This window comes from Antennarius striatus, chromosome 23, assembly GCF_040054535.1.
Source record: "Antennarius striatus isolate MH-2024 chromosome 23, ASM4005453v1, whole genome shotgun sequence".
Lineage (NCBI taxonomy): Eukaryota > Metazoa > Chordata > Actinopteri > Lophiiformes > Antennariidae > Antennarius > Antennarius striatus.
The window spans coordinates 5191989-5216164 of record NC_090798.1 but is presented as its reverse complement, the minus strand read 5'-3'; the positions used below and the strand labels follow the sequence as shown (position 1 = coordinate 5216164).

Genomic DNA, 24176 nt, shown 5'->3' with positions numbered 1-24176 from the left:
AGTTTCTAAATGGGACCGTAACGATAAGACACTGGCTTGTGCCCTCCTGCGGCTACATGAATATTAAAATTGATTAGTAGCACTAAAATATTTGCCCTCTGGTGTCATTAAATGAGAGAATCTGTGTTTAATAGAGGCAAATTTATTAATTTGTACTGTAGGTATGATGTGAAAAGCTTTCCTTCTGCTTTTCTCTCTCAATGCTTCACTTTATCAGTATTCTCATTGTTTCTCTCTCTAATCTCATCAGAAACTTTCATTATTCAGCAGATTCTCTGTCAACTCCAGGGTCGTTTTCATCCAATTACCAGAATTAACAGAATATTTTGTATTTTAATATTAGTCAAGCATTATCCAAAATCAAACTCTTGGCTCTGTAACTATAATTCAAAGGGCAGACTAGTTCCTGTGAAAACACAAGTCAGATTGATCTAGTTTCTTATTGGACAAACACTTTTTGGGATTTTTTTTTCTTTTTTTGTTGCATAACAACCATTTTGTTGTAAAGTTATAGAGGTAGACACCTCCACCTATAGTGGATGTTTTCATTTTCCAATTTGTGTTATTTTAATGGTGTAAGCAGCATAAACTCTATTAAGAACAGATCAGAGCCTTGTTTTCTCTAGTGTGTCATCATAGTGTTAATTCTTTATTGTCAGTACATTGTAGTTCATCTTCACGACAAGCAGGTATACATACAGTGGTCTTAGATTATATCATCATCCAATACAAGGAGAGCAACAGTTAAGAGTTAGTATCACAGCTAGGTTTGTCTGTTGACCACATTCAATACCCCCCACCCCCCATCACTACACATCGTACACTAATTTATTGACAATCGTCAAATACACCACAGGTGCCAAATTAATAAATAGGACACAGGAATGAATAAATAATCAAATTAATAAGTACAATACATAAATATCAACAAGGTGCATATGTATGTACATACACACATTTAGCTCACCAGGTTTCATAAGGGCCATTTTGCACAGCCACAAGGCAGACAGTAAAACGCAGCACAGCCACAGGTCAGACCAGGACCACACCTGGAAATCATAGTGTGTTTCAATAAGGCAAAGCAGCCCTGAGAGCACAGTTTAGCTGACTGACTCACTTAAGCCTTAGTGGATGGGGCCAAAAATTAAGTCAGTCAGAGAACCTGATACTTCTCAACTTCAGCTAAACCAGAGAGAATTTATCTGCTTTCAGAGCTGCTGTGTCTCCAAGGACATTGTTTGCTTTGGAGTACTTTGCTTGACCCAAGTGAAAAGGTGATTGTGAAATTAATCTCAAATAGGTAACAATGTTGGGGTCCGGTGACAAAAGGGTGATGGAGCCAACACTGTACAAATCCCTCACTGAGGTTAGAATACATCTCGCCATAGAGGGCAAATCAGCAAAACAGAAAATGACAAATAAAAGCTACGTAACAAAATACCTTAAACATATTAAGTTCTAAAGCACTTAGTAATTGGCTGAACAGAAAATGAATGGTATCAGTTCATATAGTGTGAGACGATGCTAGCAGGATCAACCTTGACGTTAAGTTCAGTTGCATTCAGCTCTCGGGTTTTCCACTGGCAGACACGGAAAATTGGTTTTCAGACTCACAACAAATAAAAAAACAAAAAAAAACAAACAACAACTGACATTTGTGCTCCAAACCAACAGCTTTTACAAAAACCTGGTAACAGTTATGTAACAGAAAGAAGCTTCTAAAGTAGACAGATGGACATGTAAAGCAGGTACTGTAGTGAGTTTGTAGATGATATTGATAGATAAAACTATTATATCACTTATTGCCTCTCCAACGTTTAATATTTATTACTGAACCTCTGGCTCAAACATCATTTTTTTGTCATTATAACTGTAATAGTAATTATTATTAGTTTATAGCTTTCCAGGACAAGCACACTATCCTATCCTCCATCCTAACACTCTAATATTATTATCTGCTCCCATTAAATGAATAATTATGTCAAATCACATGTCAAGAACTGACAAGAAGTAGTAAACTATGCACCCCAGAAAGAACGTCTCACTTTGGATTTGTATTGTTACTCAAATTTAGTATTAACAGCTACAATAGCATCCCAACACTGACATCTCCACTGGATCACTTGTAAAGGAATACAAGTCTTCACATACATCTTGAAAATACAAAAATTAAAGCATCTGTACATTTTTTAATTCTCATTTAAATAGTGAACACTGCAGAAACCACAGGGATGTGACGCAAAAGGCTAGTCGGTTAACCATATTTGGCATAATAGAGTTAGCCATGATAGCACAGATTCCTGCTATTTGATAATGTATGAACTACTGTCTGGATTGGAAACCTCTTAGAACTTTATCATATTAAAAGGCATGAAATTCTATTTGAATTTTTAAAAGGTTAGCATGGTACATGAGAAAAACAATTCAACCGAGGTGGTAGACTTGAGCCACCAATGTGCATCAGTTTTTATTTTGATTTATTTATGTACAATGGAGTTGATTTAAACCCAGAACCTTTCTAAGAATTTCTTCAGTGTCATCGTTTCCTGTGTCTCTTGGTATGTGAAACTTAGTTTGCTCTGACAATTTGCTCTGACAATAACAACAATGTCAACAATATCATGACATTGAAAATTATTAGTCCACAACTTGTTTTTATATATATTTTAACACAAACTGATAATTTCCATTGAATATTAAGGACCAATTTATCACAATTTAAATAATCCAATGAGAGTGACAGTTTGATTATTTAACAACAAATACCACCATCCATTTTTATCAGGTGTTTTCCAGAGTAGACTCATTAATACTACTTTATGAACAATACTGCTGACACGTAAGCACTTTGGTGGAGTAACAGTTGTAGCCATGGACATGTCCCACTACTCCAAGGAACTAGCACGGCTAATGGATTCCACAGATACTGATGTTTATTGAGAGTACTGGAAGGTTCTATTAGCAATCAAAAAATTGAAGGATGAGATCCAGAAACACTCTTGGAGGCAACACAGTTTGCATCCCGCCGGTGTGACGCTCCCAACGAATGGGGACCAAGATAGGGTTAGGGTTTGTACGTCACATCTCCACTGAAAGTGATGAGTACATTTACATGACAATATGATCTGTGCTTTATAACAGCCAAAACTAAACCAAGGCTCTTCAATGTTCAAAACTTTCAGGAAAAGCCTGATGTTAAAAAATCCTGCAAAGTTCAGTTATTGCAATTATAAAGATAAGGGTGACAAGACATGGTATGAGAATCAATCAGATAACGATGTTCTGAGAATGTATAAGTTATTCTAAATACAACTTGCCTAAAAAAAACATACAGTAACTAACATGTCACTAAATATGTTAAAACAATAAGTGCTTCTAAGAATGTCCAAAACTTTAATATGAAGCCAGTATTACATGACAGGTATGCATTTTCCAAGGAAATACTTCAATATGGAAACAGTGAGCACTACAACATCAACTATATCCAATAATGCAATGAAGTAGTAAGGACAACATAACTGACAGTGGCCAACGGTATAAACTCAATAACTTGTCATTGAGTGTTTTTCAGGCTGTACATTTCTGCTGACTCACTGAGGATTTGTCCACCTGGGAGTTGCACCAGCAACTCTGAAGTAACAACTGGACAGCAGACGCTCTAACATTATCAGCAAAATGCAACAAACGTTGGTCCGTATTTGTCAAGTTTCACAACTTGTATTTTTAAAAACGTACACTGCGTTTGCTCGCCCGTACAACCAATCAGTGCACATTTGAGTCAACTAAGGGTCCTAGAGTGCTGTGATAAGCATGACCTCAAAAAGTTCTTAAAACTGAGTCTGAGGAGCAAAAGTGATTTCAAGTTCTTTGAACGAGGGAATGATTTTTTCATCATGATAATGCAAATAAAAATCAGTGCATAGCACATGATTTGGATGCAGCAACAGAGACCTCAATAATATTTTGAAGGTTCCTAGGATGTTTTTAATATTCAACAAGTCTTGCAAAGATTACGTTATCACCTGAACAAGAATCAGTTTTAAAATTTTAACTATTTTAAAGTCAGGTTGCATCACACACGTGACTTCTGTACCTCACATAACTTCCCTTTCCTAATTGAACTTACCTATCGCTTTGATGAGACATGGTGAACATGTTGTGTTCCAGGACGAGTGTGTTTGCTATTCTTAAGGAGCTCCAAGATACTGTGGTGATTTTAAACCCAAATTACGAAACACGTTTGATATTATTTAGGTGGCCATGATGACTGTGAGCAGATCAGGCAGTTAAAGCTTGGATCTGTAAATGTCTCAGATAGTCCGGGTTGTACATTGTTAGCGACCACCCAGATTGGATTGAGGATGTTAGATTGAGGACCACACTGAGTATCATTCACATTAAAACAGGAATTTTTTGAAAAAGCTACCACTGTTCCCAACATGCAAAAGCCACAAACGGAACAAATCAAGACACATCTACACCACATGGTTCACTGACACACAAAAAAGCAGCTTTTCCTCGGTGCCTACTGACATGTCTGTGTGCCAACCCGGCCTGTTCTGAGTCACCCCTTATCACGGCTGCCTTGGAATTCATGTGTAACAGATTTTCCTTTGTGCGCAGAATTAGTTTCATGATGGTAAAACCTATAAAGACCTTCTGAAATTCCCACCGTTAGAGAAATGGGGTTCTTCTTTATTTTTTTTGGGGGGGGGAAAGGACTCTCTCCTGAAAACAACTGGTGTCTCAACACGTGAACTTTTTGGCTGGTTCATGCATGCAGCCACAGCGCTGAGATTCGAAACAGAGGATGTACAAGAGTACGAGGTATACTCAAACAGCTCTGCATCATGGGTTAGAGGTCTGCATACCACAACTGAGCCATGCTAAAAGGTAGTGCTAGCCAAAAAGGGAAGGAGTTGAGAAAACTAGAGCTGAAGAAAAGCACAAGTCAAGGTAGAGAAGACAGAAGTACTTCAAGAGAAAGATGCCAAAGAAATTAAGAAGAGAGAAATTGTCACTCACAAAAAAAGGTCTAAGAATTTAACTGACAAGCAGAAATTGATGCTGGCTGATTCGTAACAGAGTAAGAACAGGTCAAAACGCACATATATAGACACAAACATGCACACACATATACACCGTGCCTTATTCGGAAGTTTCCAAAAACTCATCAGTATCTGCCCGGCTGAGCGGAGCACAACTGAGTGAGCGCTGTGCCATAAACGTTTAGCATCTCTTCATCTTCTCCTTAGTTCCTGTTGTCGTTAAATTCCTCTTTTCCTGGAAATCACTGTCCTACTGCCTCGCCTGATTCTCCACATCTCTACATCCCGGTCTGTTTTGTGAAAGCAGAATCGCACAGAAGCACAGAAGAAGAAGAATGTGTGGTTTGTTGCAAATACAGGCTATATTCTGGGGTGTCGGGATCGGTCAGGGTGGGGCTCAGGTCTTTGGCGGGACCTAATGAGGGAGTGGCACCAGGATATCCACGTAGTTGATGGGGAAGAAGCCCGACTGGCCGTTGATCATTCCTTCATACCAGTTGTCGTCGATCTGGTTGGTCAGAGTGATGACGTCACCTTCTTTGAAGCCCAGCTCACCTTCATTTTCTGGTTCAAAGTCATAGAGGGCTCTGCAGCAGGGTTGGTCCATGGGAGCTGTGAGGGGATAGAAACAAGGAGAAGAAAGGCTGAGTTAGTGTCTTTAAAAAAATGACAGTAAATCTCTAGTGGACATTTTTTGTGTGTCAATAATTTTTATTTAAGTTTGTCACCAAATCTGCTGAGCGATTGGTATTCATAGATCGGGAGATGCTGCAGAATGAGCTGTAACGCTAAATTCAACCTGATAACTGGACTAGAATGAAGAGACTGATGAATATCAGTACAGTAGGATCACCAATATCAGCCAGCAGAGGGCAGCAATACACCATTGTAGCTTCAAGACTGCTTTACCAAAGAAGAAGAAACAGCATTATCACCTGTTTGTGCCACAGTTTATTGGAGACTGGAGAACAGAATTAATGTTTTACTGGTTTCATCCTGAGTTTTAAGTCATCTCAGACTCTTAGCTACTAAATGTTACTAAGGAAGTTCAGATAGAATCTGTGGCTGTGTGTTAGATAATGCAATTAAACTGACAAGTGATCCAAACAGCTGATTATTGACATGATGCTATCATGAACGACTCAGTGCTCCACTTCAAGTTTTCATGGAGGATTAAATCCTTCAAGAATAAGTGCAACACTGGCTTTAGATGTGCTAATGTTAGCTGTTTCACAGGTGACGGGATTGTGCCAGGGTGTGATGTTCCCTACCAGCTCTTATGAGCTCACTACCTGGTGATCTTCCGGGCGATTTGGCAGAATGTATCCCTCCATTGTGGCTCTCGCTGGGGGGCAAAAGCTCCAGGGTCATTCGCGGTTTGGGATTGTATTCTTTCCGTGGTTTACTGGAAACTTCTTTTATCCTGCACACAGAAACAGATTCGTTCAACCACACCAATCTGTTTCATTTGGTTAATATCGATAACATCTAAGCGGAGCTGAGATACCTGTCCTCCATCTTGCTGGTGAGCTGTTGGAGGATTTCAGCAGAGCGGCTGTGGTATTCCAACTGAGCTTGAACCAACGCTGCCAGCTGGCTCACCTGCTCTATCTGAAACACACACACACACACACACACACACACACACACACACACACACACACACACACACACACACTTTTCTTTACTATCTTTGTTCTGGATTACAGTACTTTGTTTTTACACAGTTGTTTTTATTTTTTTTAACTCAATGATTTTATTGAAGTTAACATCAACTAAAAAGTGAACTTTGTGCACCATTTTTTACAAAAACTGAAAAAAAAATCTCATAAAAAAAAAGACAAATTTAATCTAAAATCGAATCCACTTCATTTCACCTCTGCATAAAATGTAATTAAAATATGTTATGAATAATTTCAGATACTCTACTGCCTTGTCCCGGCAAGCTTTAAAGTATTTTGCATCGAAATTTAGCATTGACTGATTAAACAAGTATCACTAATTAGCTTTACTGACGTAATTTGGTCGGTACATTTACTTTGGTGTCTAACCTGAAGTGATCGTACATATGATTGATAGTTACATCCCTTCAGCGGTCCTTACATCACTCTCCAGAAGGTTAAACATGCTCTGCTCTGCGATCTCTTTGCTCTCGTCAAACTTTTCCAGCGCCTGTTTTATCTCCTCATCCTGGACTTTACCCTGACGTTTTTTCTTGTAGTCAAAGTCCAGACGGCGGCCCTCCATCTTCTTCAGATGGTGCTGCGGTTAGAGATGGACATGTATAAGTTCCTGCACAGTGGTCGTTCCATTGTGATGTAACCACTGACTGATGTTTATTCACCTGGATCTCTTTGAGGTCTTTGTCGTGGAGGTTCTGCAGGGGGTCGATGAAGTTCTGTTTCACTTCCATGTCAAGAGCATCCTTCACCTCACCGAGCTCCTTCATTGCTTCACTGGCATCAATCAGTGCCAAGCCTAGATGGAAGGGATGAAGGATGAAATAAGATGCAAAATATCTAGTGACACTTACCTAGACATGATAAATTAAAAAAAAACAAACCCAGCTCTGCCAAGGTTTAAACTGTGTTTAGTCTGTTTTACAAAAACAACACACATCAGGTGTTCATTCCCACTCACCAAAGCTAGACTCCTCCCCCAACTCCCGTCCAAACTTCAACATGGCGTCGCCCAGGACCGACTCAGCCTGCGGATACCCGGGTCCCTTTTCCTGGCCACGGATCTTTGACATGGTGTTGATCATACTCAGCTTGGCTCTGGAGGCTGCAGGCACGGTTACGTAACAGTGAACGGTTGTGTTTGAGGCTACAGGTGGAGGTCGTTGTTCGGGTGATTCCTACCTGGATTAGGTTGGAGGTATTCTGTAGTTTTGGTCATGATGTCCAACACTGCTCTGCTGGTGATGTCCACCTTCTACAGATAGCACATCATGAAGAATGCGAGAGCTAAATATACTTATCTGAATATGGATGTACAGGAAAACAGTTGTAAGCAAAATCATTAACGGTAAAATTTACCATTGATAAACTGTTTGCAAGCATCAAATCACAAGGAACAGTTTGACAACTATTTTTTTCCCCGACAATCAACCTTTGGTTTTAATGACAACTACATTCTGAAAATGCTGATCCAAAAACTATTCACAGTGATGAGGAGGAGGGCTGCCAATCACAGTCTGCAAAGCCACTAGAAAAATATTATTCTGATAATGAGCTGACAGGACACAAATAAGAATAATGAATATTCATTAGTGAAGAAAATATTGATGACATGACCTGCAGCAATCCCCCAGTATTAGAAACAAATCCATCCCGACCATTAACCCAAAAGAAACGATATAAATGTCTGACATGCAGACAGGAGTTAATGTTCATGAATGTTCTGTGTTTTTACCTTTTCCATTTCTTTGAAATCATCGTCAAGTTTGGTTCCTTCTGCACCTCCAACCTTCTCACTGACTTTCTGTAACAGGAACCAAAATAAATTTAAACCCAGTTTTTCATTGCTGCCACAATCACATTTTTTTTCTTCCCAATGTCTGTTAGTTTATTAGCAGAATTACTTGAAAACTCCTACACTTTTGTGAAATGTGGAGGAATAATATAGGATTAGATGAGAGTGAGGATTACTCAATTTCCTCTAGGAGACCCCATCAACCCAAAGAAATTTCATATGTTATCTACCAAATCTCTCGCCTTAATGAGGAATTTTGTCCTTGAATTGTTGCTTTTTCATCTAAAAACTACCTGAAAACTCCTGAATATTGAAGCATATGACTGTATTCTGAGCCTAAAGGCATCTTTCTGACGGTGTTTGGCAAGAAATGCTGCAGAGTGACACCTCGTTTTCTGTTTGTTTCAGGCTGCAGGAAGGAGGTGGAGAGTGTGATTTCCACAATCGTGACTCACATTAGCCAGCCACGCATTAGTAAGCTACACACACACAGACTCAGGCATGCTGTACATGCCCATATATAAATGTATTGAGTAAGACTACAAACTGCAGCAGAGGAGGACTGCAGAGAAGGAATAATTCACAGAGATGTCGGATAATATAATATATATCTAATAATATAATAATAAAATATAGTCAGCATGGTGGCGCAGTGGGTAGTGCTGTCGCCGCACAGTAAGGCGGTTCCGGGTTTGTGTCCCGCTCTGTACGGAGTTTGCAAGTTCTCCCGTGTCTGCGTGGGTTCTCTCCGGGTTCTCCGGCTTCCTCCCACCTCCAAAAACTGGGGCTTCAGGTCAACTTTTACAAGTACTGCAGTCTCTCTGCAGTCTCCAGAAACCAGCTTCTGGCACCGTTCCTGAGGAATCCTATCCTATTGCTCTTGGACAAAAGCCTCCAGTTTGGGAGTATTCCTATGTTTACCTGCTGCTATTTCCTTCTTCAAATCCAGCGGTCTTTTATGGATTCCAGTTAGATGACTGGAATTGGAACATCTGGCTGGAATTCCAGTCAGCTGACGAATCCATAAAATAAATGACCTGAAACTTCTTCTGAAACCAAGCTTTGGTGGATTTTGAGACCTGCTGGGTTTCATTGCCCTTTTGGGTCATCAAATGATTCCCAGGCTTCATCTTCCTCGCAGATTTACAGACATTTCCTTCTAGGATTTCCTGACACTTGATAGAATCCATCTGACCCTCTACGCATTGAGGGTTTCTGGTGACAGAGGAAGCACTGCAGTCTGAGAGTATTGCAGAGAATTGACGATCAGCTTCATTTCAGCTTCATTCTTTGATCGCCACACTTATCGCTGATTCACAGAACAAGCTTCCCAAAATTTTCCCATGCTGACGACTGCATATCAGGGTGATATTTTGGCTTTGACTGAGCAAATATATGGTTTGATATGGTTAACAGCTGATCAATAATACATTTTAGAAATAAGATTGAATAATTTTGCTTGCACATGCAAATCAAAATGACATGTAGTTCATTTGCCAAGCTACTCATGCTATGTGTGTGTGTGTGTGTGTGTGTGTGTGTGTGTGTATGGTTGGAATGGTAATAAAAAAGCTGCATTATTAAATTAGGAATACAAAACCACAGTAGGACGACCGTGAGAAGGACAAACAGATTAGGAGGAAGATGCAGTTGTCATGGAGACAGGGATCTGACTGGTCCCTCTCATGTTTCCAGGAAACACACATGCGCGCGCGCACACACACACACACACACACACACACAATTACATAACTTTGTGTCTTGGTAGAGCTACTACCTCCTACGTGACGTCTCATCCACAAACACTACAAAATAACATTCACACACTACAACACACTTAAATCTGCGATACTTTGCACACATATTGAGTCTGCTGTAAACACTCTTTAGTTCATGCGAACAGAACTTAAAATACGGTGAGATACGATGTCAGACACAGCAGTGCTTTGAAGGATACTGAGCCATCTGTCTGATTTTCTGCCCAAGTAGAGTTTTCACGTAGGGTCTCACCTCTACCTTATAATGATGTGTGATGAGGTTTTATGTCATTATATAAACATATGGCAAGATCTAAAATACAACTTGACTATTCTACCTATTCTACTGCATGAAGCGTCACAATAACCCCTGAATACTTTCACCTAAATGAAGTTGTGTTTCCACTACCAGCGCTACTGAACTAGACTTGTCTTTTGAGGTTTTATCATGTAACTGTATTCGGTACCTAGTGTTTTGGTGTCACCTGGTACCAGGTACTAAAAGGAGTTGGAAAACATTGTATACCACTGATTGGTCAGAGAGGATTGTCATTGTGTCACACAAAGAAGGGCATTGAATATCCTGGACAGCACAAACTTATGCTGCCATTTTTAAACAATCAAGTTACACTAAGGACTCCAAGTTTTAAAGCCTCCACCATACTGAGGAGGTGCAGATGTTCCTGTGTTCAACAGCTCTTCACTCCTCATGCAGTAAATTCAACTTTCCAACTTTGGCCTGCAGAGGGTACTGCTAATACGCCTCTTTTTCCTGTATTAGACTGCCTTTCCCTCCGAAGATAAAGAAAATTACAAGTGAAATTAAGAAAAACCTCACAATGGGACCATGGGTGCTGGCATGAAATCGTTCACACCCACACAAACTCATGAAGTGGAAATAACAACCATTTAAACCACTGAGGCATTAACAAACCCCATCTGTTCTACATCCTCTCTTCAGCCTCCACCTCTTCATCTCATGATCACCCTCCTCCACCCTCTTTGTCTGTGCTCCTGCTTTTGCTGCATCATTCCTGCTGTGTTCCACAGCTTCATTACAAATTACAGGAGATGGAAGGTCAGAGGTCACAGTGCCCTGACAGCAGACAGAGGAGACCTCACTCCTCTGCAGTCACATTAATCTTGTATGGAGGAGAATCAGAAACAAGAAACCATGAAGGAGAGGCTGGCGGTAGCTTCATTTATCAGTCTGAGCTGCTGCCAGAAAACCCAGATGCCATCTTGGATTGCTGATGGACAAGGACAAGGTAGGAATGACATTCAGCACAGGTTACTGATCTGGAGTATGTTAAGAAACCATATTCTATCAATTACTATTTTACAACTGATGTGGATTTTTACAATATTTTAGTGCTCACAAAAAATTTAACTAGCCTCAAATCAAGTGGTTTTCCTTTGTTAAATGAAAGTTCCAAACTTCACCAGAGAGGAGTATCATTGTTGACCCGACAGCCTGACAGCTTCAAATTTAAACATGAACTTTATAAAGCTCTTATAATATATGAACTTAGCATAATAGCAAATTTTAGGTAATCTTTTCTTTGATATTTTCAGGAACGATTGAATTTGATGGTGAGAAAAATGAAGGGATGACAGATGAAGAAATTACAAAAACAAAGCGGATAACATGAATGCAGAAAAATTTACTTGAGGAAGAAGGAAGAACAATAAAACATGGTGATGAGAGGGTGGCTGGTAGACAGCAAATGATGATGTGATGATGCACTAATCCTCTGGAGGGTAGATTCCCACAGGAGGATCAGCGATGATGCAGCAGCTCACAGTCATGAATTATTAACTACATAAGAAGAAGACTGATCTACAGTATGATGCTCATCTGTAAGAACATAATATACATGGTAACATATGAAACATGAACTGCTGCCTTCATAATAAATGGGTCACATTAATTCATCCATCCATCCATCAATCTTCTTCCGCCTATCCGGGGTCGGGTCGCGGGGGCAGCAGCTTAAGCAGGGAAGCCCAGACTTCCCTCTCCCTAGCCACTTCGTCCAGCTCCTCCGGGAGAATCCCAAGGCGTTCCCAGGCCAGCCGGGAGACATAGTCTCTCCAGCGTGTCCTGGGTCGTCCCCGGGGCCTCCACCCGGTAGGACGTGCCCGGAACACCTCACCAGGGATGCGTCCTGGAGGCATCCTAACCAGATGCCCGAGCCACCTCATCTGGCTCCTCTCAATGCGTATTCATTTAAAAATGTATTTAAAACATGAAAGATTCCCTTCCTTTGTAATGACGGTGACATTTGAATCTGCAGTAAAGAGTTTAAAATTTAAAACATGTAAACTCATCTTACAAACTTATCAAATAAAGACAACTGGAAAACCAGAGATTCTCTTCAGACTGAAATAAATGCCACCTAGAAAGAGCTGGAGAGAATTTCCATTTACAATTCCTTGACCTTCTCCTCTGCTTGGTTAATACAAAATCAGATCTGATCAATAGCTGGTCTATAAACATCCATAACTGCTCATGATGTAGTACATCAATATACTTCAGACAGGAAAAGACACAAAACAAATGCAACACTGAGAGTGACTGGTTTTCTCATGTATTTCTATTTCTAATGTGTCAACAATGGGGGACAAAGTCCAACATGGACGGTCACAGTAACAACACAGGGTTTTAAAATTGTATTAAATATGCTTCTATCAGATCCTGTTCCTGACAATCTGCCACCTGATTTGAAAAGTAAATTCCTCAAAATCTAAAACTCCTGAAGTCTGAGCCAAGCTTGATCATGTTAACCAGCTTCGGTAGCTTTAAATAATGTGAAAAAGTTGGTTACATAACAAGGCTTCACGGTACTGGAACACTGCTGTATGAAGACGAGGTCGCGTCACTGGCACAAACTCAATGGTGGAGAAAATGTGGAATAAAATGTGTCAAAATAAGATGCAGGAAACCAAGAGATGACATATTCACATGAAGAGCAAGCAAACATTCAAGCCTTGATAAAAAACAAATAAACAAAGATGGATTGAGACATTATTCTGTCCTCAGACGTAAGATATTAAAAAACAGAACAACATTCCAGCTCCTCCAGGCAACCAAAAGATTCATGAGCTGTTGGAGTTGTGAGTCAAAAGCCCTAATAAAATCCACAGTAACACATGGAACATTTAATAACCTGTGAAAAATATTGGTGGGATCTGTTAAACAGAGACACGTTTATTTCCATGCCACAAAGGAAAAGTTCAATATAACCTTCCAACGTTATGAGTTCAACTTCAACGTATTCAATTAAAATCAGATCAGACAAGCTTGTGGCTGCTAGATCTCTGTACCTAAAACTTGACAACCAGTCTGGTTGGTTCACATAAATAAAACTGGTTTGGGTAGCCTAAGCCTCCCACACCAACACCCGACTCAACCGCACGATAAAACATCTCTACTCAGAGACGGCGAGTGTTCGCCGCCGCAGGTCTGGCCTGTTGTGGTTCTTTGGAGAGACGTTCAGGATTGATGAGGCAATAAACAAACCCAGCAAAGAGACACATACTGTTAGAGATCGTCAGAGAGGAGAAGGAGAGGATGAGGAAGGGCAGAGAAAGACAGACAATGTGACATTTGTGTGCATGTCAACAGCATGTTCACTATGTGTTCACACAGTAACATGTACATGAAGAGGAAGGATGGAACAAGGACAGGAAGGAAAGAACCCATCAAAATTATGTTAACATCTCAAGTCAGTCGACACAACTAGTAGAAAAATCTAACAATCAAAACGCAGAGACGTATCCTGATTAATAAATGTGTGAAAACATCCACCGTTCACTCATTTACAGCAACACGTTCCCATGAAAACTTCTAGAAAATAGTATTTGTAGGAAATAAAGAAATTTAAATATTTGACATGTGTAAACTTGTTACTGCTGTATTAGTTTTACATCATTCAACAGAAAGTGTTCAGCGCTAACTTCCCCACTTGATCATGTTACATGCTACCCAAGTGCTACTTACAGTGACAAGCTCAAAGGTCAACAGTAGGAAGTGCATTAAATGTGATAATAAACCTGAAATCACATGCAGTGGAATGGCGCCTTCCCCTGCTTCTCTGTCACGTGCAATGCCCTCAAGGTTCATCAATTATTTAGTGGGCAAACCAGAGCTCTGAGTGTTTGCGACTGTGCTTTCCCTCTGCACGTGTGTGGTTGTCACGACAACACCACGTCTTGTTAAAGGAGAGGGTGTATTTAGATCAGGAAGCAACAGAGAAAATGAACAATGATCCTTTCAAAATGTTTATTTCTTGCACTTGTCACTTTTTATTCCCCATTCCTTTTACCACTTCCGTGTCCTTCACCTTCCTTTCTGCCTTTTAATTCTCCCTTCATCCCTTTGCATCTTCCCCACAGATGATATCTGAGCTACGTTTCAAATAGTTAAGTCACTTTTTGTCTTATTGTACTGTATTTCTCACTCATGTTTTATTCAGCTGGTTGGATGGAGGTGTCCCATTTCCTGCCCCAACTGGCAGCAGGGGCCCATCCTCGTCACCGGCCCTCTGGCTTCAAACGCCACCATGTGTTCAGGTTCATCGTTTAAGACACAACATGTAAATGCTCCGCATGCTGAGATGTGTCCTGGATTCAGATGTCAGTGGACAGGATGTCTGCGTTCACATCAACTTTTAGTGCTCCAACTCTGCATCCTTTCCTTACACCTGATTGGCTGTGACACTAGCCAATAGGCACACACTACCCACAGTTAGCACTGGCTGGAAAGCAGGAATGCTCACTCGGGTTTCATTATCCAGGAATAAAAACACTTTATGGTCAATGAGGGTTCAGTAATGCCATAACCGAGAGCTGCTGAGAACAGGAGTCTGACAGAAGTAAATACACTTTATCTAACAATGTGTGGAACATGGAACCCAATCTAATGGTTCAGGTGTTGGGGGAAACTGAACAAATGGATTCCAGGAATCCATTAGCTACTGAGCTGTAAAATCTGATATGAATACTCAAGTACTATCTTGTACAAAATGTGAATTTAGGAAGAGTCATAAACAACAAATTTGCCTCACCCCCCCCAGAGGGGTGAGAGTGTGGAGGAGGGATGATTGAGCAGGTTTGATTGAGCAGGTTTTTTTTATCTTCAGGTGAAGGACAGAAGAAAATATAGGAGAAAAAACAATCCTTGAAAATATTACAGAAGGAGAGATTTTTCCAGCATGAGCCAATTTCTCGGCAATTACTCTGAAATGAGTCTTAATTTCATAATGACGCACACTGAAAGGTTATTTTTCTGACTTACAACCTGTGATTTTTGAGTTGCGTTGCACCGACGCTGCATGTTCCTGTCTGGAATTATTCATCACCTTTTGTAAACAACACTTTTGCCCCAGGTTATTGGGGATATAGCGTGCTCCTTGGTAAGGCCATGAATAAATCATGTTAATGAATTAGATCTCAGGGCTCTGTGGTTAATCAACACCAGAGGGATGAACAGGCTGGTTAAAAGAGAAAGACTCACCAGCTCTGACTCCCCGGGTATTGACAGTTTGATTTCCAGTCTGACTCCCAAGTGTCCAGACTTACCAGTTCTTTACTCTCCTAGTGTTTAGTGTTACCAGTCTGATTCTCCTTAAGTTACCGGTCTCAGACTCTCCTGTTGTTACCACACTGACTCTCCTGATTTCACCAGTCTGGGAGTCTCCTGGAGTTACTACTGCTGTCTGACTCTCCCAATGATACCAGTCTCTGACTCTCCTGAAGTTACCAATCTCTGACTCTCCTGATGACACCAGTCTATGACGTCTGGTGCCGCCTCCCATTCCCTCAGTCTCCATTAACATCTGCTGTTGAGTCACAGATCTATTTTAGGCCTGTCTCCCGCCTCCTCTTCATCTCACTGTTCACATCTCGCCACAGAGCGAGACGTTGCCTCTTCAGATAAAACATGTGATTCCTTTTTTTTAAAATTTGCCCTCTTTTGCTCTTGTTAAACACATAATCTACTCATTAAAGTCCAGGAAGTTGACTTGCCTGTTAAGGTCCACACCTCTCCACAACAAAGGGTCACCAACAAAAAAACCCAGGATGAACACCGAATCAATTAGTTCTTTAAAACACTTTTATTGCATCGATAGGAAATTCTTTCTTTCCATTTGACCCATACAGGAGTATCAGTCAGTCCCAGGAGCAAATTGAGTTTCAGTATCTTGCTCAAGGATACTTCAACATTTGACTGGATGGGGATCAAACCACTGACCTAGCAAATTGCCTCTGCTGAAGTTAGCCTAGTTGATTTTTTGTCAACTGGAGATCTGGCAGACAAGTTAAGACCTGTGCTGCAATAGAATATTCAAACCCCTACAGTCTAAAATGAAGAATGTTGCGTTTGTGTCACTCACCAGCGCCGAATGTTTACTTCTGTTCACTTAGTTTTCAATTGTTTTATGAATGACACCAATATGGCTTGTGAAGCTGTGACTCTGGTGAGTCAAAGTGAAAGAGTGTGTATTAAAAGATGCAGACACTATCTGTATGTCAGAACCATCGGGACATTTTCAGTCTCTGCCGCTGCTGAATATTTCATTTTTATGTCCTGCTCTGCTGCAGTGACCCAGATTGCCCCTCAGGGATCAATCGGTAACATCTGGCATTGTTATTGGTGGACAAATGTGCAGGCATTTATTCTGTTGACAGAAGTAAAGGAGCTGGATTCTTCTGGTTCTGTTGTTTCCAGTTTATGATTTGACACAGACTCTGAGGCTCACGTTACTGTAACGGAGAGTAAAATAAATAACACTGACATTGATTCAAACAGAGAGGAAGGACAAAAAACAATCACATATGCCATAGCAGCCCTATCCCATCTGATATGTTTAGCTACTGTCACAATGATCGAATACAGTGATAGTTAATGAAAATAGTACAAAAATCATGTACTACCAGTCTCATCCTCAGGTTTCAGAAATACTAAAACTCTTATAAACTATTTTAGTGACTAACTGGCATGTTTCTATGAAATTTAGGAGTGACTGTATTGAAAGAAAAAAAAATGCTAACACAAACTGCCCAACTATCTTTTTAAGTTGATGATGTTGTGAGTTTAAAGATTTCTAAATCAAGTGCACGCTGCAGAAATGTTAGTGGTACCTGTAATGTACATACTAATGCTAGCTGGAGCTAGAACATCAATCAGACAACATCCACGTTTCATCCTATTTACATATTTAGTCTTTGACCAAGTATTTCCTCAGGTGAGACGTCAGACATTTCATCCTGGACAGATTTGACTTTAGCGCAAATATTAAAGCCAGTGTCATTGAGGCTAACAGACTTCCTTTGAGATTTTTCTTTACAATCAATGCGATGTGAGTTTATTTAAAGCAGCCAGCATAAAAATGCCAATCAACTAATTATCATAAAGATAAAAGATCAGAATCAAGAAAAAAGTGGATGGAAAGCAGCAGTCAACTTGAAACAGAACAGTCAGAAATAGGAGGCTTCATGCTGGATGATACATGATGGGAAGATTGGAGGAGGAGTGGAGGAGTGATGAAGAGATGGAACGGAGTTTAACATAGTAACAAAAGGAAATAGATGCTTAAAGATAGGATGTGAAAACTTGCAAAGACGTTAAATGGAAGAAATGGGGCATAGATGAGGCGGACAGATGAAAGGTAAGGAAAGATAAAATAAAAGGACAAGAGATTATAAATCTGAAATACAGGAAAAATTAAAGATGGGTTGATGGAGAAATAATAGAGATGATGAGATTATCATAGAGAATGAGGATGATGGATGGATGAGGCTTTGAGAGACAGAATGACTACAAAAAAAAAAGAAATATAGTAAAAAGATGGACAGGTTTTTCCTCCGTTTAGACCAATATAGAATTAGAGAAAGGGACAGATAATGGAAGGATGACTACAGGTGGAAAAGAAGAAGATGAACTGGCTATAGGTGTAATTGATATATGAATAAAAAAAAGGTGGGTTACTGACACCAGAAGGGATGAGGGAGGAATGTAAGTTTCAGAGACGACAAAGGAAAAGGATGGCAGGAGTGGAGAAAGGGCGAGGGCCAGATCGGAGTTCACATTTGGTCGGAGATGAAGATGGACATATATCAGGCAGGATGGAGGGAATTCCCTGTCGCGTGCAGCAGCAGCCTCACTTTCAATTCATATTCTCTTACGTAATAGCCCCCACGCGCGTGCGTGAGAGGGGTATACCCACATAAAATAAATAAATAAATAAATAAATAAATAAATAAACAGCGCGAGGAAACGGCCTGTGCTGTCCATACATCACCTTTACATTAAAATCACATTTTCAAACATCTACGTGCCTTGAATAGTTTTAACGATTAGGGTTTTATTAAAGGATAAATGCTGCATTTAATGCATTTTGAATATATATATATATATATTACGAATTCAAATGACGCGTTTTCATCGTTAAAACATCGGAGATTTAACTGATTTTTAATGGTTTTAAATCGTGGGAAAGGAGGTGATGGAAACAGGCGGGAGGGCTCTGCTTACCTGCGTGGCTTTATGGAACTGCTTCTTCAACCCCGCGACGGACATCACTGCGGAGAAAAACACGAAATACGCAAAAGATGAATTTTAAAAAAAATTATGTGTATTGAAATAAAGACGCGGCTGGAAAAAAAGATGGTAAATCCTCTGGTTTATGTGGTTAATGTGCGTTTATTGGTACCGATGATTATTAGGAGCAAACCCAGCTGGAGAGAGAGAGAGAGGACGGAGAGGGGGAGAAAAACCAACGGGAGAGATCGTCTAATGATAAGATGGCTCACCCACGTGGTAAACAAATGCACTGTCCAGAATTCACGATGCCTTTAAGTGGCAACGGAATGATGGAGAAAACTATTTCCCGATTTAGGAGAATATATTTCAACGCCGCCTCAAATCAGATCTCCAACTTCGTTTTTTAATGAGTTGTGCGTTCCTTTCTATAATCCGTTTTACTTTTTAATGGGCCTCTTAATGTGAAAACACCATGATAAGAACATATCTATATTTTATTACATATTACACATGTTAAAGCAGTTTTACATCTGAAGCCCTGAATGACAGTAATTTTGTGCAAGATTCGTATTCGCACCCGTACGTTCCTGATAACCACCGCGAAACTAGGTTCACCCGACTGGATATTGCTTATAGATTTAAGTGTTCCTTCACTTCTTAAAACAATCCTGCTCTATCAACATGTTTATGTAGAAAACTATCATTCAATAATGATGTACTACCTATATTCTCGTAATATGTAAATCAGAGTTGGCAACATACTAAAACAATAATTTAAGTGTTCGTATTGCTCCTACGTTTGGTAATATCAAGATATAAATGCCAACATAGACCAAAATAATGTTGACCTAGCATTTATTTTTTCCTTCAGGATCAGTACGAAAAAAACCCCACACAAAATGTTTTTTTAAATCAGATTTACATATATAATGGTAATCTTAGGTTTAGTCCAATGTTGCAAAGTTTTAGGTGTTTGTAGTACCAAGAAATTTCAGAGTGGTACCTCACTTTTCTGCTCCTCGTTGGACGTCGACTTTAATTGGTTAGAAATAGGTGATATATTTAAGTGTTTCATATGTTTACGTTATCTAGAAAAGGTTGTTTTAAAGTTAATCGATAATTACATACATCTGCCCTCTTCTGGTTCAGATGTGTTCCGGTGATCAAGCCGCCTCCTATAGTAGAGAATGGAAATGCAATGGCGACTCAGCTTGTGTGCTAAAACGATCTTTGGCTGGGAGGGAGTCACGTTCTATGACGCTCGGCGTCAACTTCATGAACTATGGACCTGTGCGCGTTCATTGGAGGTCTCCACCCGCGTCTAGAGAATAAGTAAAACCACATCGACGGGGTCAAGGTAATAAACGTGCCGAAAGACCTCAACACGCAATAGCGGAGTAGATGGAAAGCCTCTGGTCAGGAGTTTTCAGCACCACGGACAGCAAAGAGGGGAGAATGGTGTCATCATACATGCTGGGAAATCAATTTAACACACCAACAATACTGGATAAAATTAGTTTTATTCATTTAAAATCAATATTATTTGTGGAAAAAAAGTCCCACAATACAACTTGAAGCAGAAAGTGTTGGACAGTGACGTCTTGTTACCTTGTTGCCCTTTCTTAATTTAACTTGATGCATGCTAATCAAGCATCACAGTTATTTTGACGTAAAAGTATTTCTTAAATAGAACCATAAATATAAATAATGAGGGCTAGCTGTCCTGCTATGGTAGTGGAAAATGAAGAATAAATTCAGGTCTTATGCCCTCATTGTGGGCTCAAACCTCAGCCAACCACATAACTTCTTAGACCTGTGGCTAAAACACATTTTGTCATATAAACAATATGGTTTGATACCAGATATATACTCATACCAGATATATACTCATATCTATAGGTGTTGGTAGTTTATGCTGAGCTTTTATTTTGGTAAAATCAGCTCCTTTTTGTCGGGTTAGTATTACAAAAACTCAGTTGGTTTATCCGCATAAGTTGTCACAGTAACAGAGTTTAAACTATATGGTATACATCTATGTAGTCTACCAGAAAACAGTCCAATATATGAAAATGAGCCAAAAAAAGTCTGTTTTAGTTCAGATAAATTAAGTCCTCCTGTGGGGAGAGGAGCGTAAACAAATTTTGTGTCCATGAAGCATCATGTTGACGTCCAGATTGTACCCCTGTCTGCCATCAAGTTCAGCAATATCTTAGCAGAGAATAGAAATGTGTCCTGCAGATGCTTCTGATGGTCTCCTTGATGACCCGGTTTTTCTGCAGAAGCCTAAATCCACCTGTTTAAGTCACTGGTTCTGAAAATATTCCGATTCCTGCACACAGAGATCACACTGGGATACTCTTCATCGGTTGCGTTTTTATATCGGTTCACTTTCTGTCGCATCCCGTAAAATATCTTCAGCTGGTGTGTCCGTGGCAGCTTGGGGTCAAAGTTCGATTCACATTTCATGATGATCTGGATCACCACGACAGTCTCAAGCCTATATCCTGTTGATACACTGGAGCGCTGGACGCGATGATGGTAAGCCTCGCCAAACTGATGAGATAGATCCAAGAGATGGAAGATGGAGCAATGCCCTCCATTAACATAAACAAGCTGTGTACCGTTGAGCAACGCTTGGAGCAGAGTGTTAGGCAGGACATTCTTATGAAGCTGAAGGGATGATCATCAAAGCTTCAATGGTCAATCTGACTCGCATTTCTTTTTTAATGGTTTTTGAAATAAAAATCCACCACAGAGGATTACAAAGATAAAGACTGGGAGCAGTAATACCAGATGGGACCGATAACCTGATGGAGTAAAATCAAACAAAAACTCCAGTCAGTGAAATACAATAATAGCTTGAGATATGAGTTTAATTGTATATAAATTATATATTTTTTTATTATTATTTCATCAGTGCTGTATGTCGTGCATATATGGTACACTTGACAATAAAGCTAACTTTGACTTTATTTTCGTGACTGAGTTTGTAAGTCAGACAAATTTTTCCCATTTAAAATAACTGAAATAATTCAAATCCATTCCAGCCTTGTAAAAAAGCCCCAAAGCTCCTAAATTATTCCTAATTTACAATAATGATTTACCTGTGCATAATTAATAAGATATAAGTTACATAAACAATGACAAAGTATGAAAAGAAATGCAAAAGTCATGAGAACACAAGAGCTCTGCGGACAACAAGTGGGAAAGAACGAGTTTCGGGCTCAGCTGATGTGTCCATCCGCCAACTAGCGGTGGTGTCCCGAAGCAAACTTGTAACTCCGATTTCCGCTCATATCTCAATCAAAAATATGGATCGAGCAACAGCTTGTGTCTCAAAAACTCATGTGTCAAGTCGTTCATATGTCAAGGTACTACCAAAATCTAAATCCTATATTATCTCCATGTTGAAACATTTTCTCACCTTTAATGGTCTGGTCATTGTTTGATTCTGGGGTTTGGAGTTTTGTAGGAAGTGGTGGAGTCTCTGTCATCGTAATGTTTGGTTCTTGAAAAAAAAAAAAAAAAGACTTTATAATTAAAGAAATAAGCAGGAGAATTAAAGCAACCTGGAACACAATTATACAAATACTCACCAACATCAAGCTGAACAATTGAAAACACTTTGTTCTTCAACTTTGGGATGAAACATTTATATCTGCCCGCATCAGACAACGTTACATTTATGATCTTGAGGGAAATGTTTCCGTGTTTTAGTTCGCTTGTGAACAGCTTTGTCCTGCTGAAATACGACTGGATCTTCATGTCTGTGACTTCGCGTCGGCCCCTGTACAGATGCACATACTCAACGCTGCTCAGCGGATCGAAGGGGTCGGGCTTCAGATCGGGCTTTGACCACTCTACTGTCATTGTTTCCACATTTATGGAAGGCTCCAAGTAGCAAGGGAGGATGACGTCGTCGCCAACGGCAGCAATGATTGGCAGAGATGGCCCAATCAAATGAACCTGCCCTAGAACATAAGGACATCAAGGAGAAATTATATCATACTGTCTTTTAAAGGTAAATTATTCTGAAAAAGCATTCAAATTCAAATTTTTAAAATGTTTTATTTGTCCCCAATAGGAATATCCATACTACATATGGAATTATGAACTAATCTTTGAACAAAGATGAACTTGTTCAGTTGATTGACAGACTGATCAGAACAAAGCACAAATGAACATTTTTGTGAAAAGCTGTATATATTCTATATTCATGTAACTAATATATATTCATTAAAGCATATATTAATAAAAAGCATTCTGAAAATGTACCTTTTAAAATCTTTTTAAATAAAATAAGGAATATTTATGTATGTTTATCAAATACGATTGGTATAATGATTTTGACTGTTCAGACATAAAGGTGTAAAAACTACACACGTCAATATTTATATTGTTTATCATAATAATGAAACCTAGAATTTATCTGCAAGAAATAATTCAGAAATAATTGGTCGTTCATTAATGCTTTAATTTTCATTGGACATCACTACAGCAGCCGAGTTATCACTTAAGAAGGTTATCGGCGTAAAGATTAAAATATTAAATCATTAAAAATAGAAAAACTCAAGATTATTCCAGTATGCCAGTAGGATCACTAGATGTCGCTCTAACCATTCCTTCAGTCGTCTGGTTTAACAGGATGACGAGATCAAATCCCACCCCCAGCTGCTTCTGATTGGTTTAATCATCAAGTTCAGCCGGAAATCAATCAGAACCAACGAAGCTGCACTAGCCAATCAGAGTGAGCAAAAGAATACAAACTTGGCGCTGAACTGCTACCACAGTGACAGCTGAATGCTGGTGGATACTTTCATTTACTTATTTTTATTTTGTATATATATATATACACACACACACACACACACACACACATTTGAATTTTAAATATCTTATCTTGCGTTTCACAAACCTGACCCTCATTTTTAAATGCTAGAAAATACAGCGAAGTGAACGTGAAGGATCTATATCAATTAAAACAAGTTTATCGATAAGTCCTGTCGGAGTTAGTTAACTCTGGTTAACATTTGAATTGTAGAAACTTACCTTGACCGGACACAGAGGCTTCTGCCCGGATACCAGGAGCCAGAATCCAAAGTGCGTAAAACGCTAACCCCCCACACGGACCAGTAATCATCACACGGTAACGCTAACGACGTCGTGACGCTACTGACCCACGTCGAGGACGTCTTTTAGGTGATTCGTCAAACCTGCTCCTCCCACTCATGAATATGCAACAGCTTTCGTATTTTCCATGACAGATGGAAAGTTTAGATGTTTTATGTTTTTGTTCAACAGAGTAATATTAATCAGTGTTTTTTTTCCTGTGACGAGACAAGTTCAGTT

General features: G+C 39.6%; 2 protein-coding genes across 4 annotated transcripts; both read right to left on the bottom strand.

The window, feature by feature from the left end:
* Positions 1 to 636: 636 nt before the first annotated feature.
* LOC137590427 (endophilin-A1-like) lies at positions 637 to 19016 on the bottom strand. Of its 2 annotated transcripts, none has more exons than XM_068308039.1 (9): positions 18819 to 19016; positions 8463 to 8531; positions 7910 to 7982; positions 7689 to 7832; positions 7393 to 7526; positions 7152 to 7310; positions 6556 to 6659; positions 6341 to 6471; positions 637 to 5660 (listed from the first exon to the last, which is right to left on the bottom strand). In XM_068308039.1, exons 1-9 carry the CDS (start codon positions 18861 to 18863, stop codon positions 5464 to 5466), a joined length of 1056 nt encoding a protein of 351 aa, XP_068164140.1. In that variant the 5' UTR covers positions 18864 to 19016; the 3' UTR covers positions 637 to 5463. The 2 variants fall into 2 exon arrangements, with proteins under 2 accessions (XP_068164140.1, XP_068164141.1); XM_068308040.1 differs by having other exon boundaries at positions 7910 to 8028; positions 18819 to 18867.
* A 1318-nt stretch (positions 19017 to 20334) lies between these two features.
* LOC137590482 (myelin-oligodendrocyte glycoprotein-like) lies at positions 20335 to 23993 on the bottom strand. Of its 2 annotated transcripts, none has more exons than XM_068308117.1 (4): positions 23877 to 23993; positions 22424 to 22798; positions 22252 to 22335; positions 20335 to 21634 (listed from the first exon to the last, which is right to left on the bottom strand). In XM_068308117.1, exons 1-4 carry the CDS (start codon positions 23965 to 23967, stop codon positions 21528 to 21530), a joined length of 657 nt encoding a protein of 218 aa, XP_068164218.1. In that variant the 5' UTR covers positions 23968 to 23993; the 3' UTR covers positions 20335 to 21527. The 2 variants fall into 2 exon arrangements, with proteins under 2 accessions (XP_068164218.1, XP_068164219.1); XM_068308118.1 differs by having other exon boundaries at positions 20335 to 21380.
* Between the last annotated feature and the right edge of the window lie 183 nt (positions 23994 to 24176).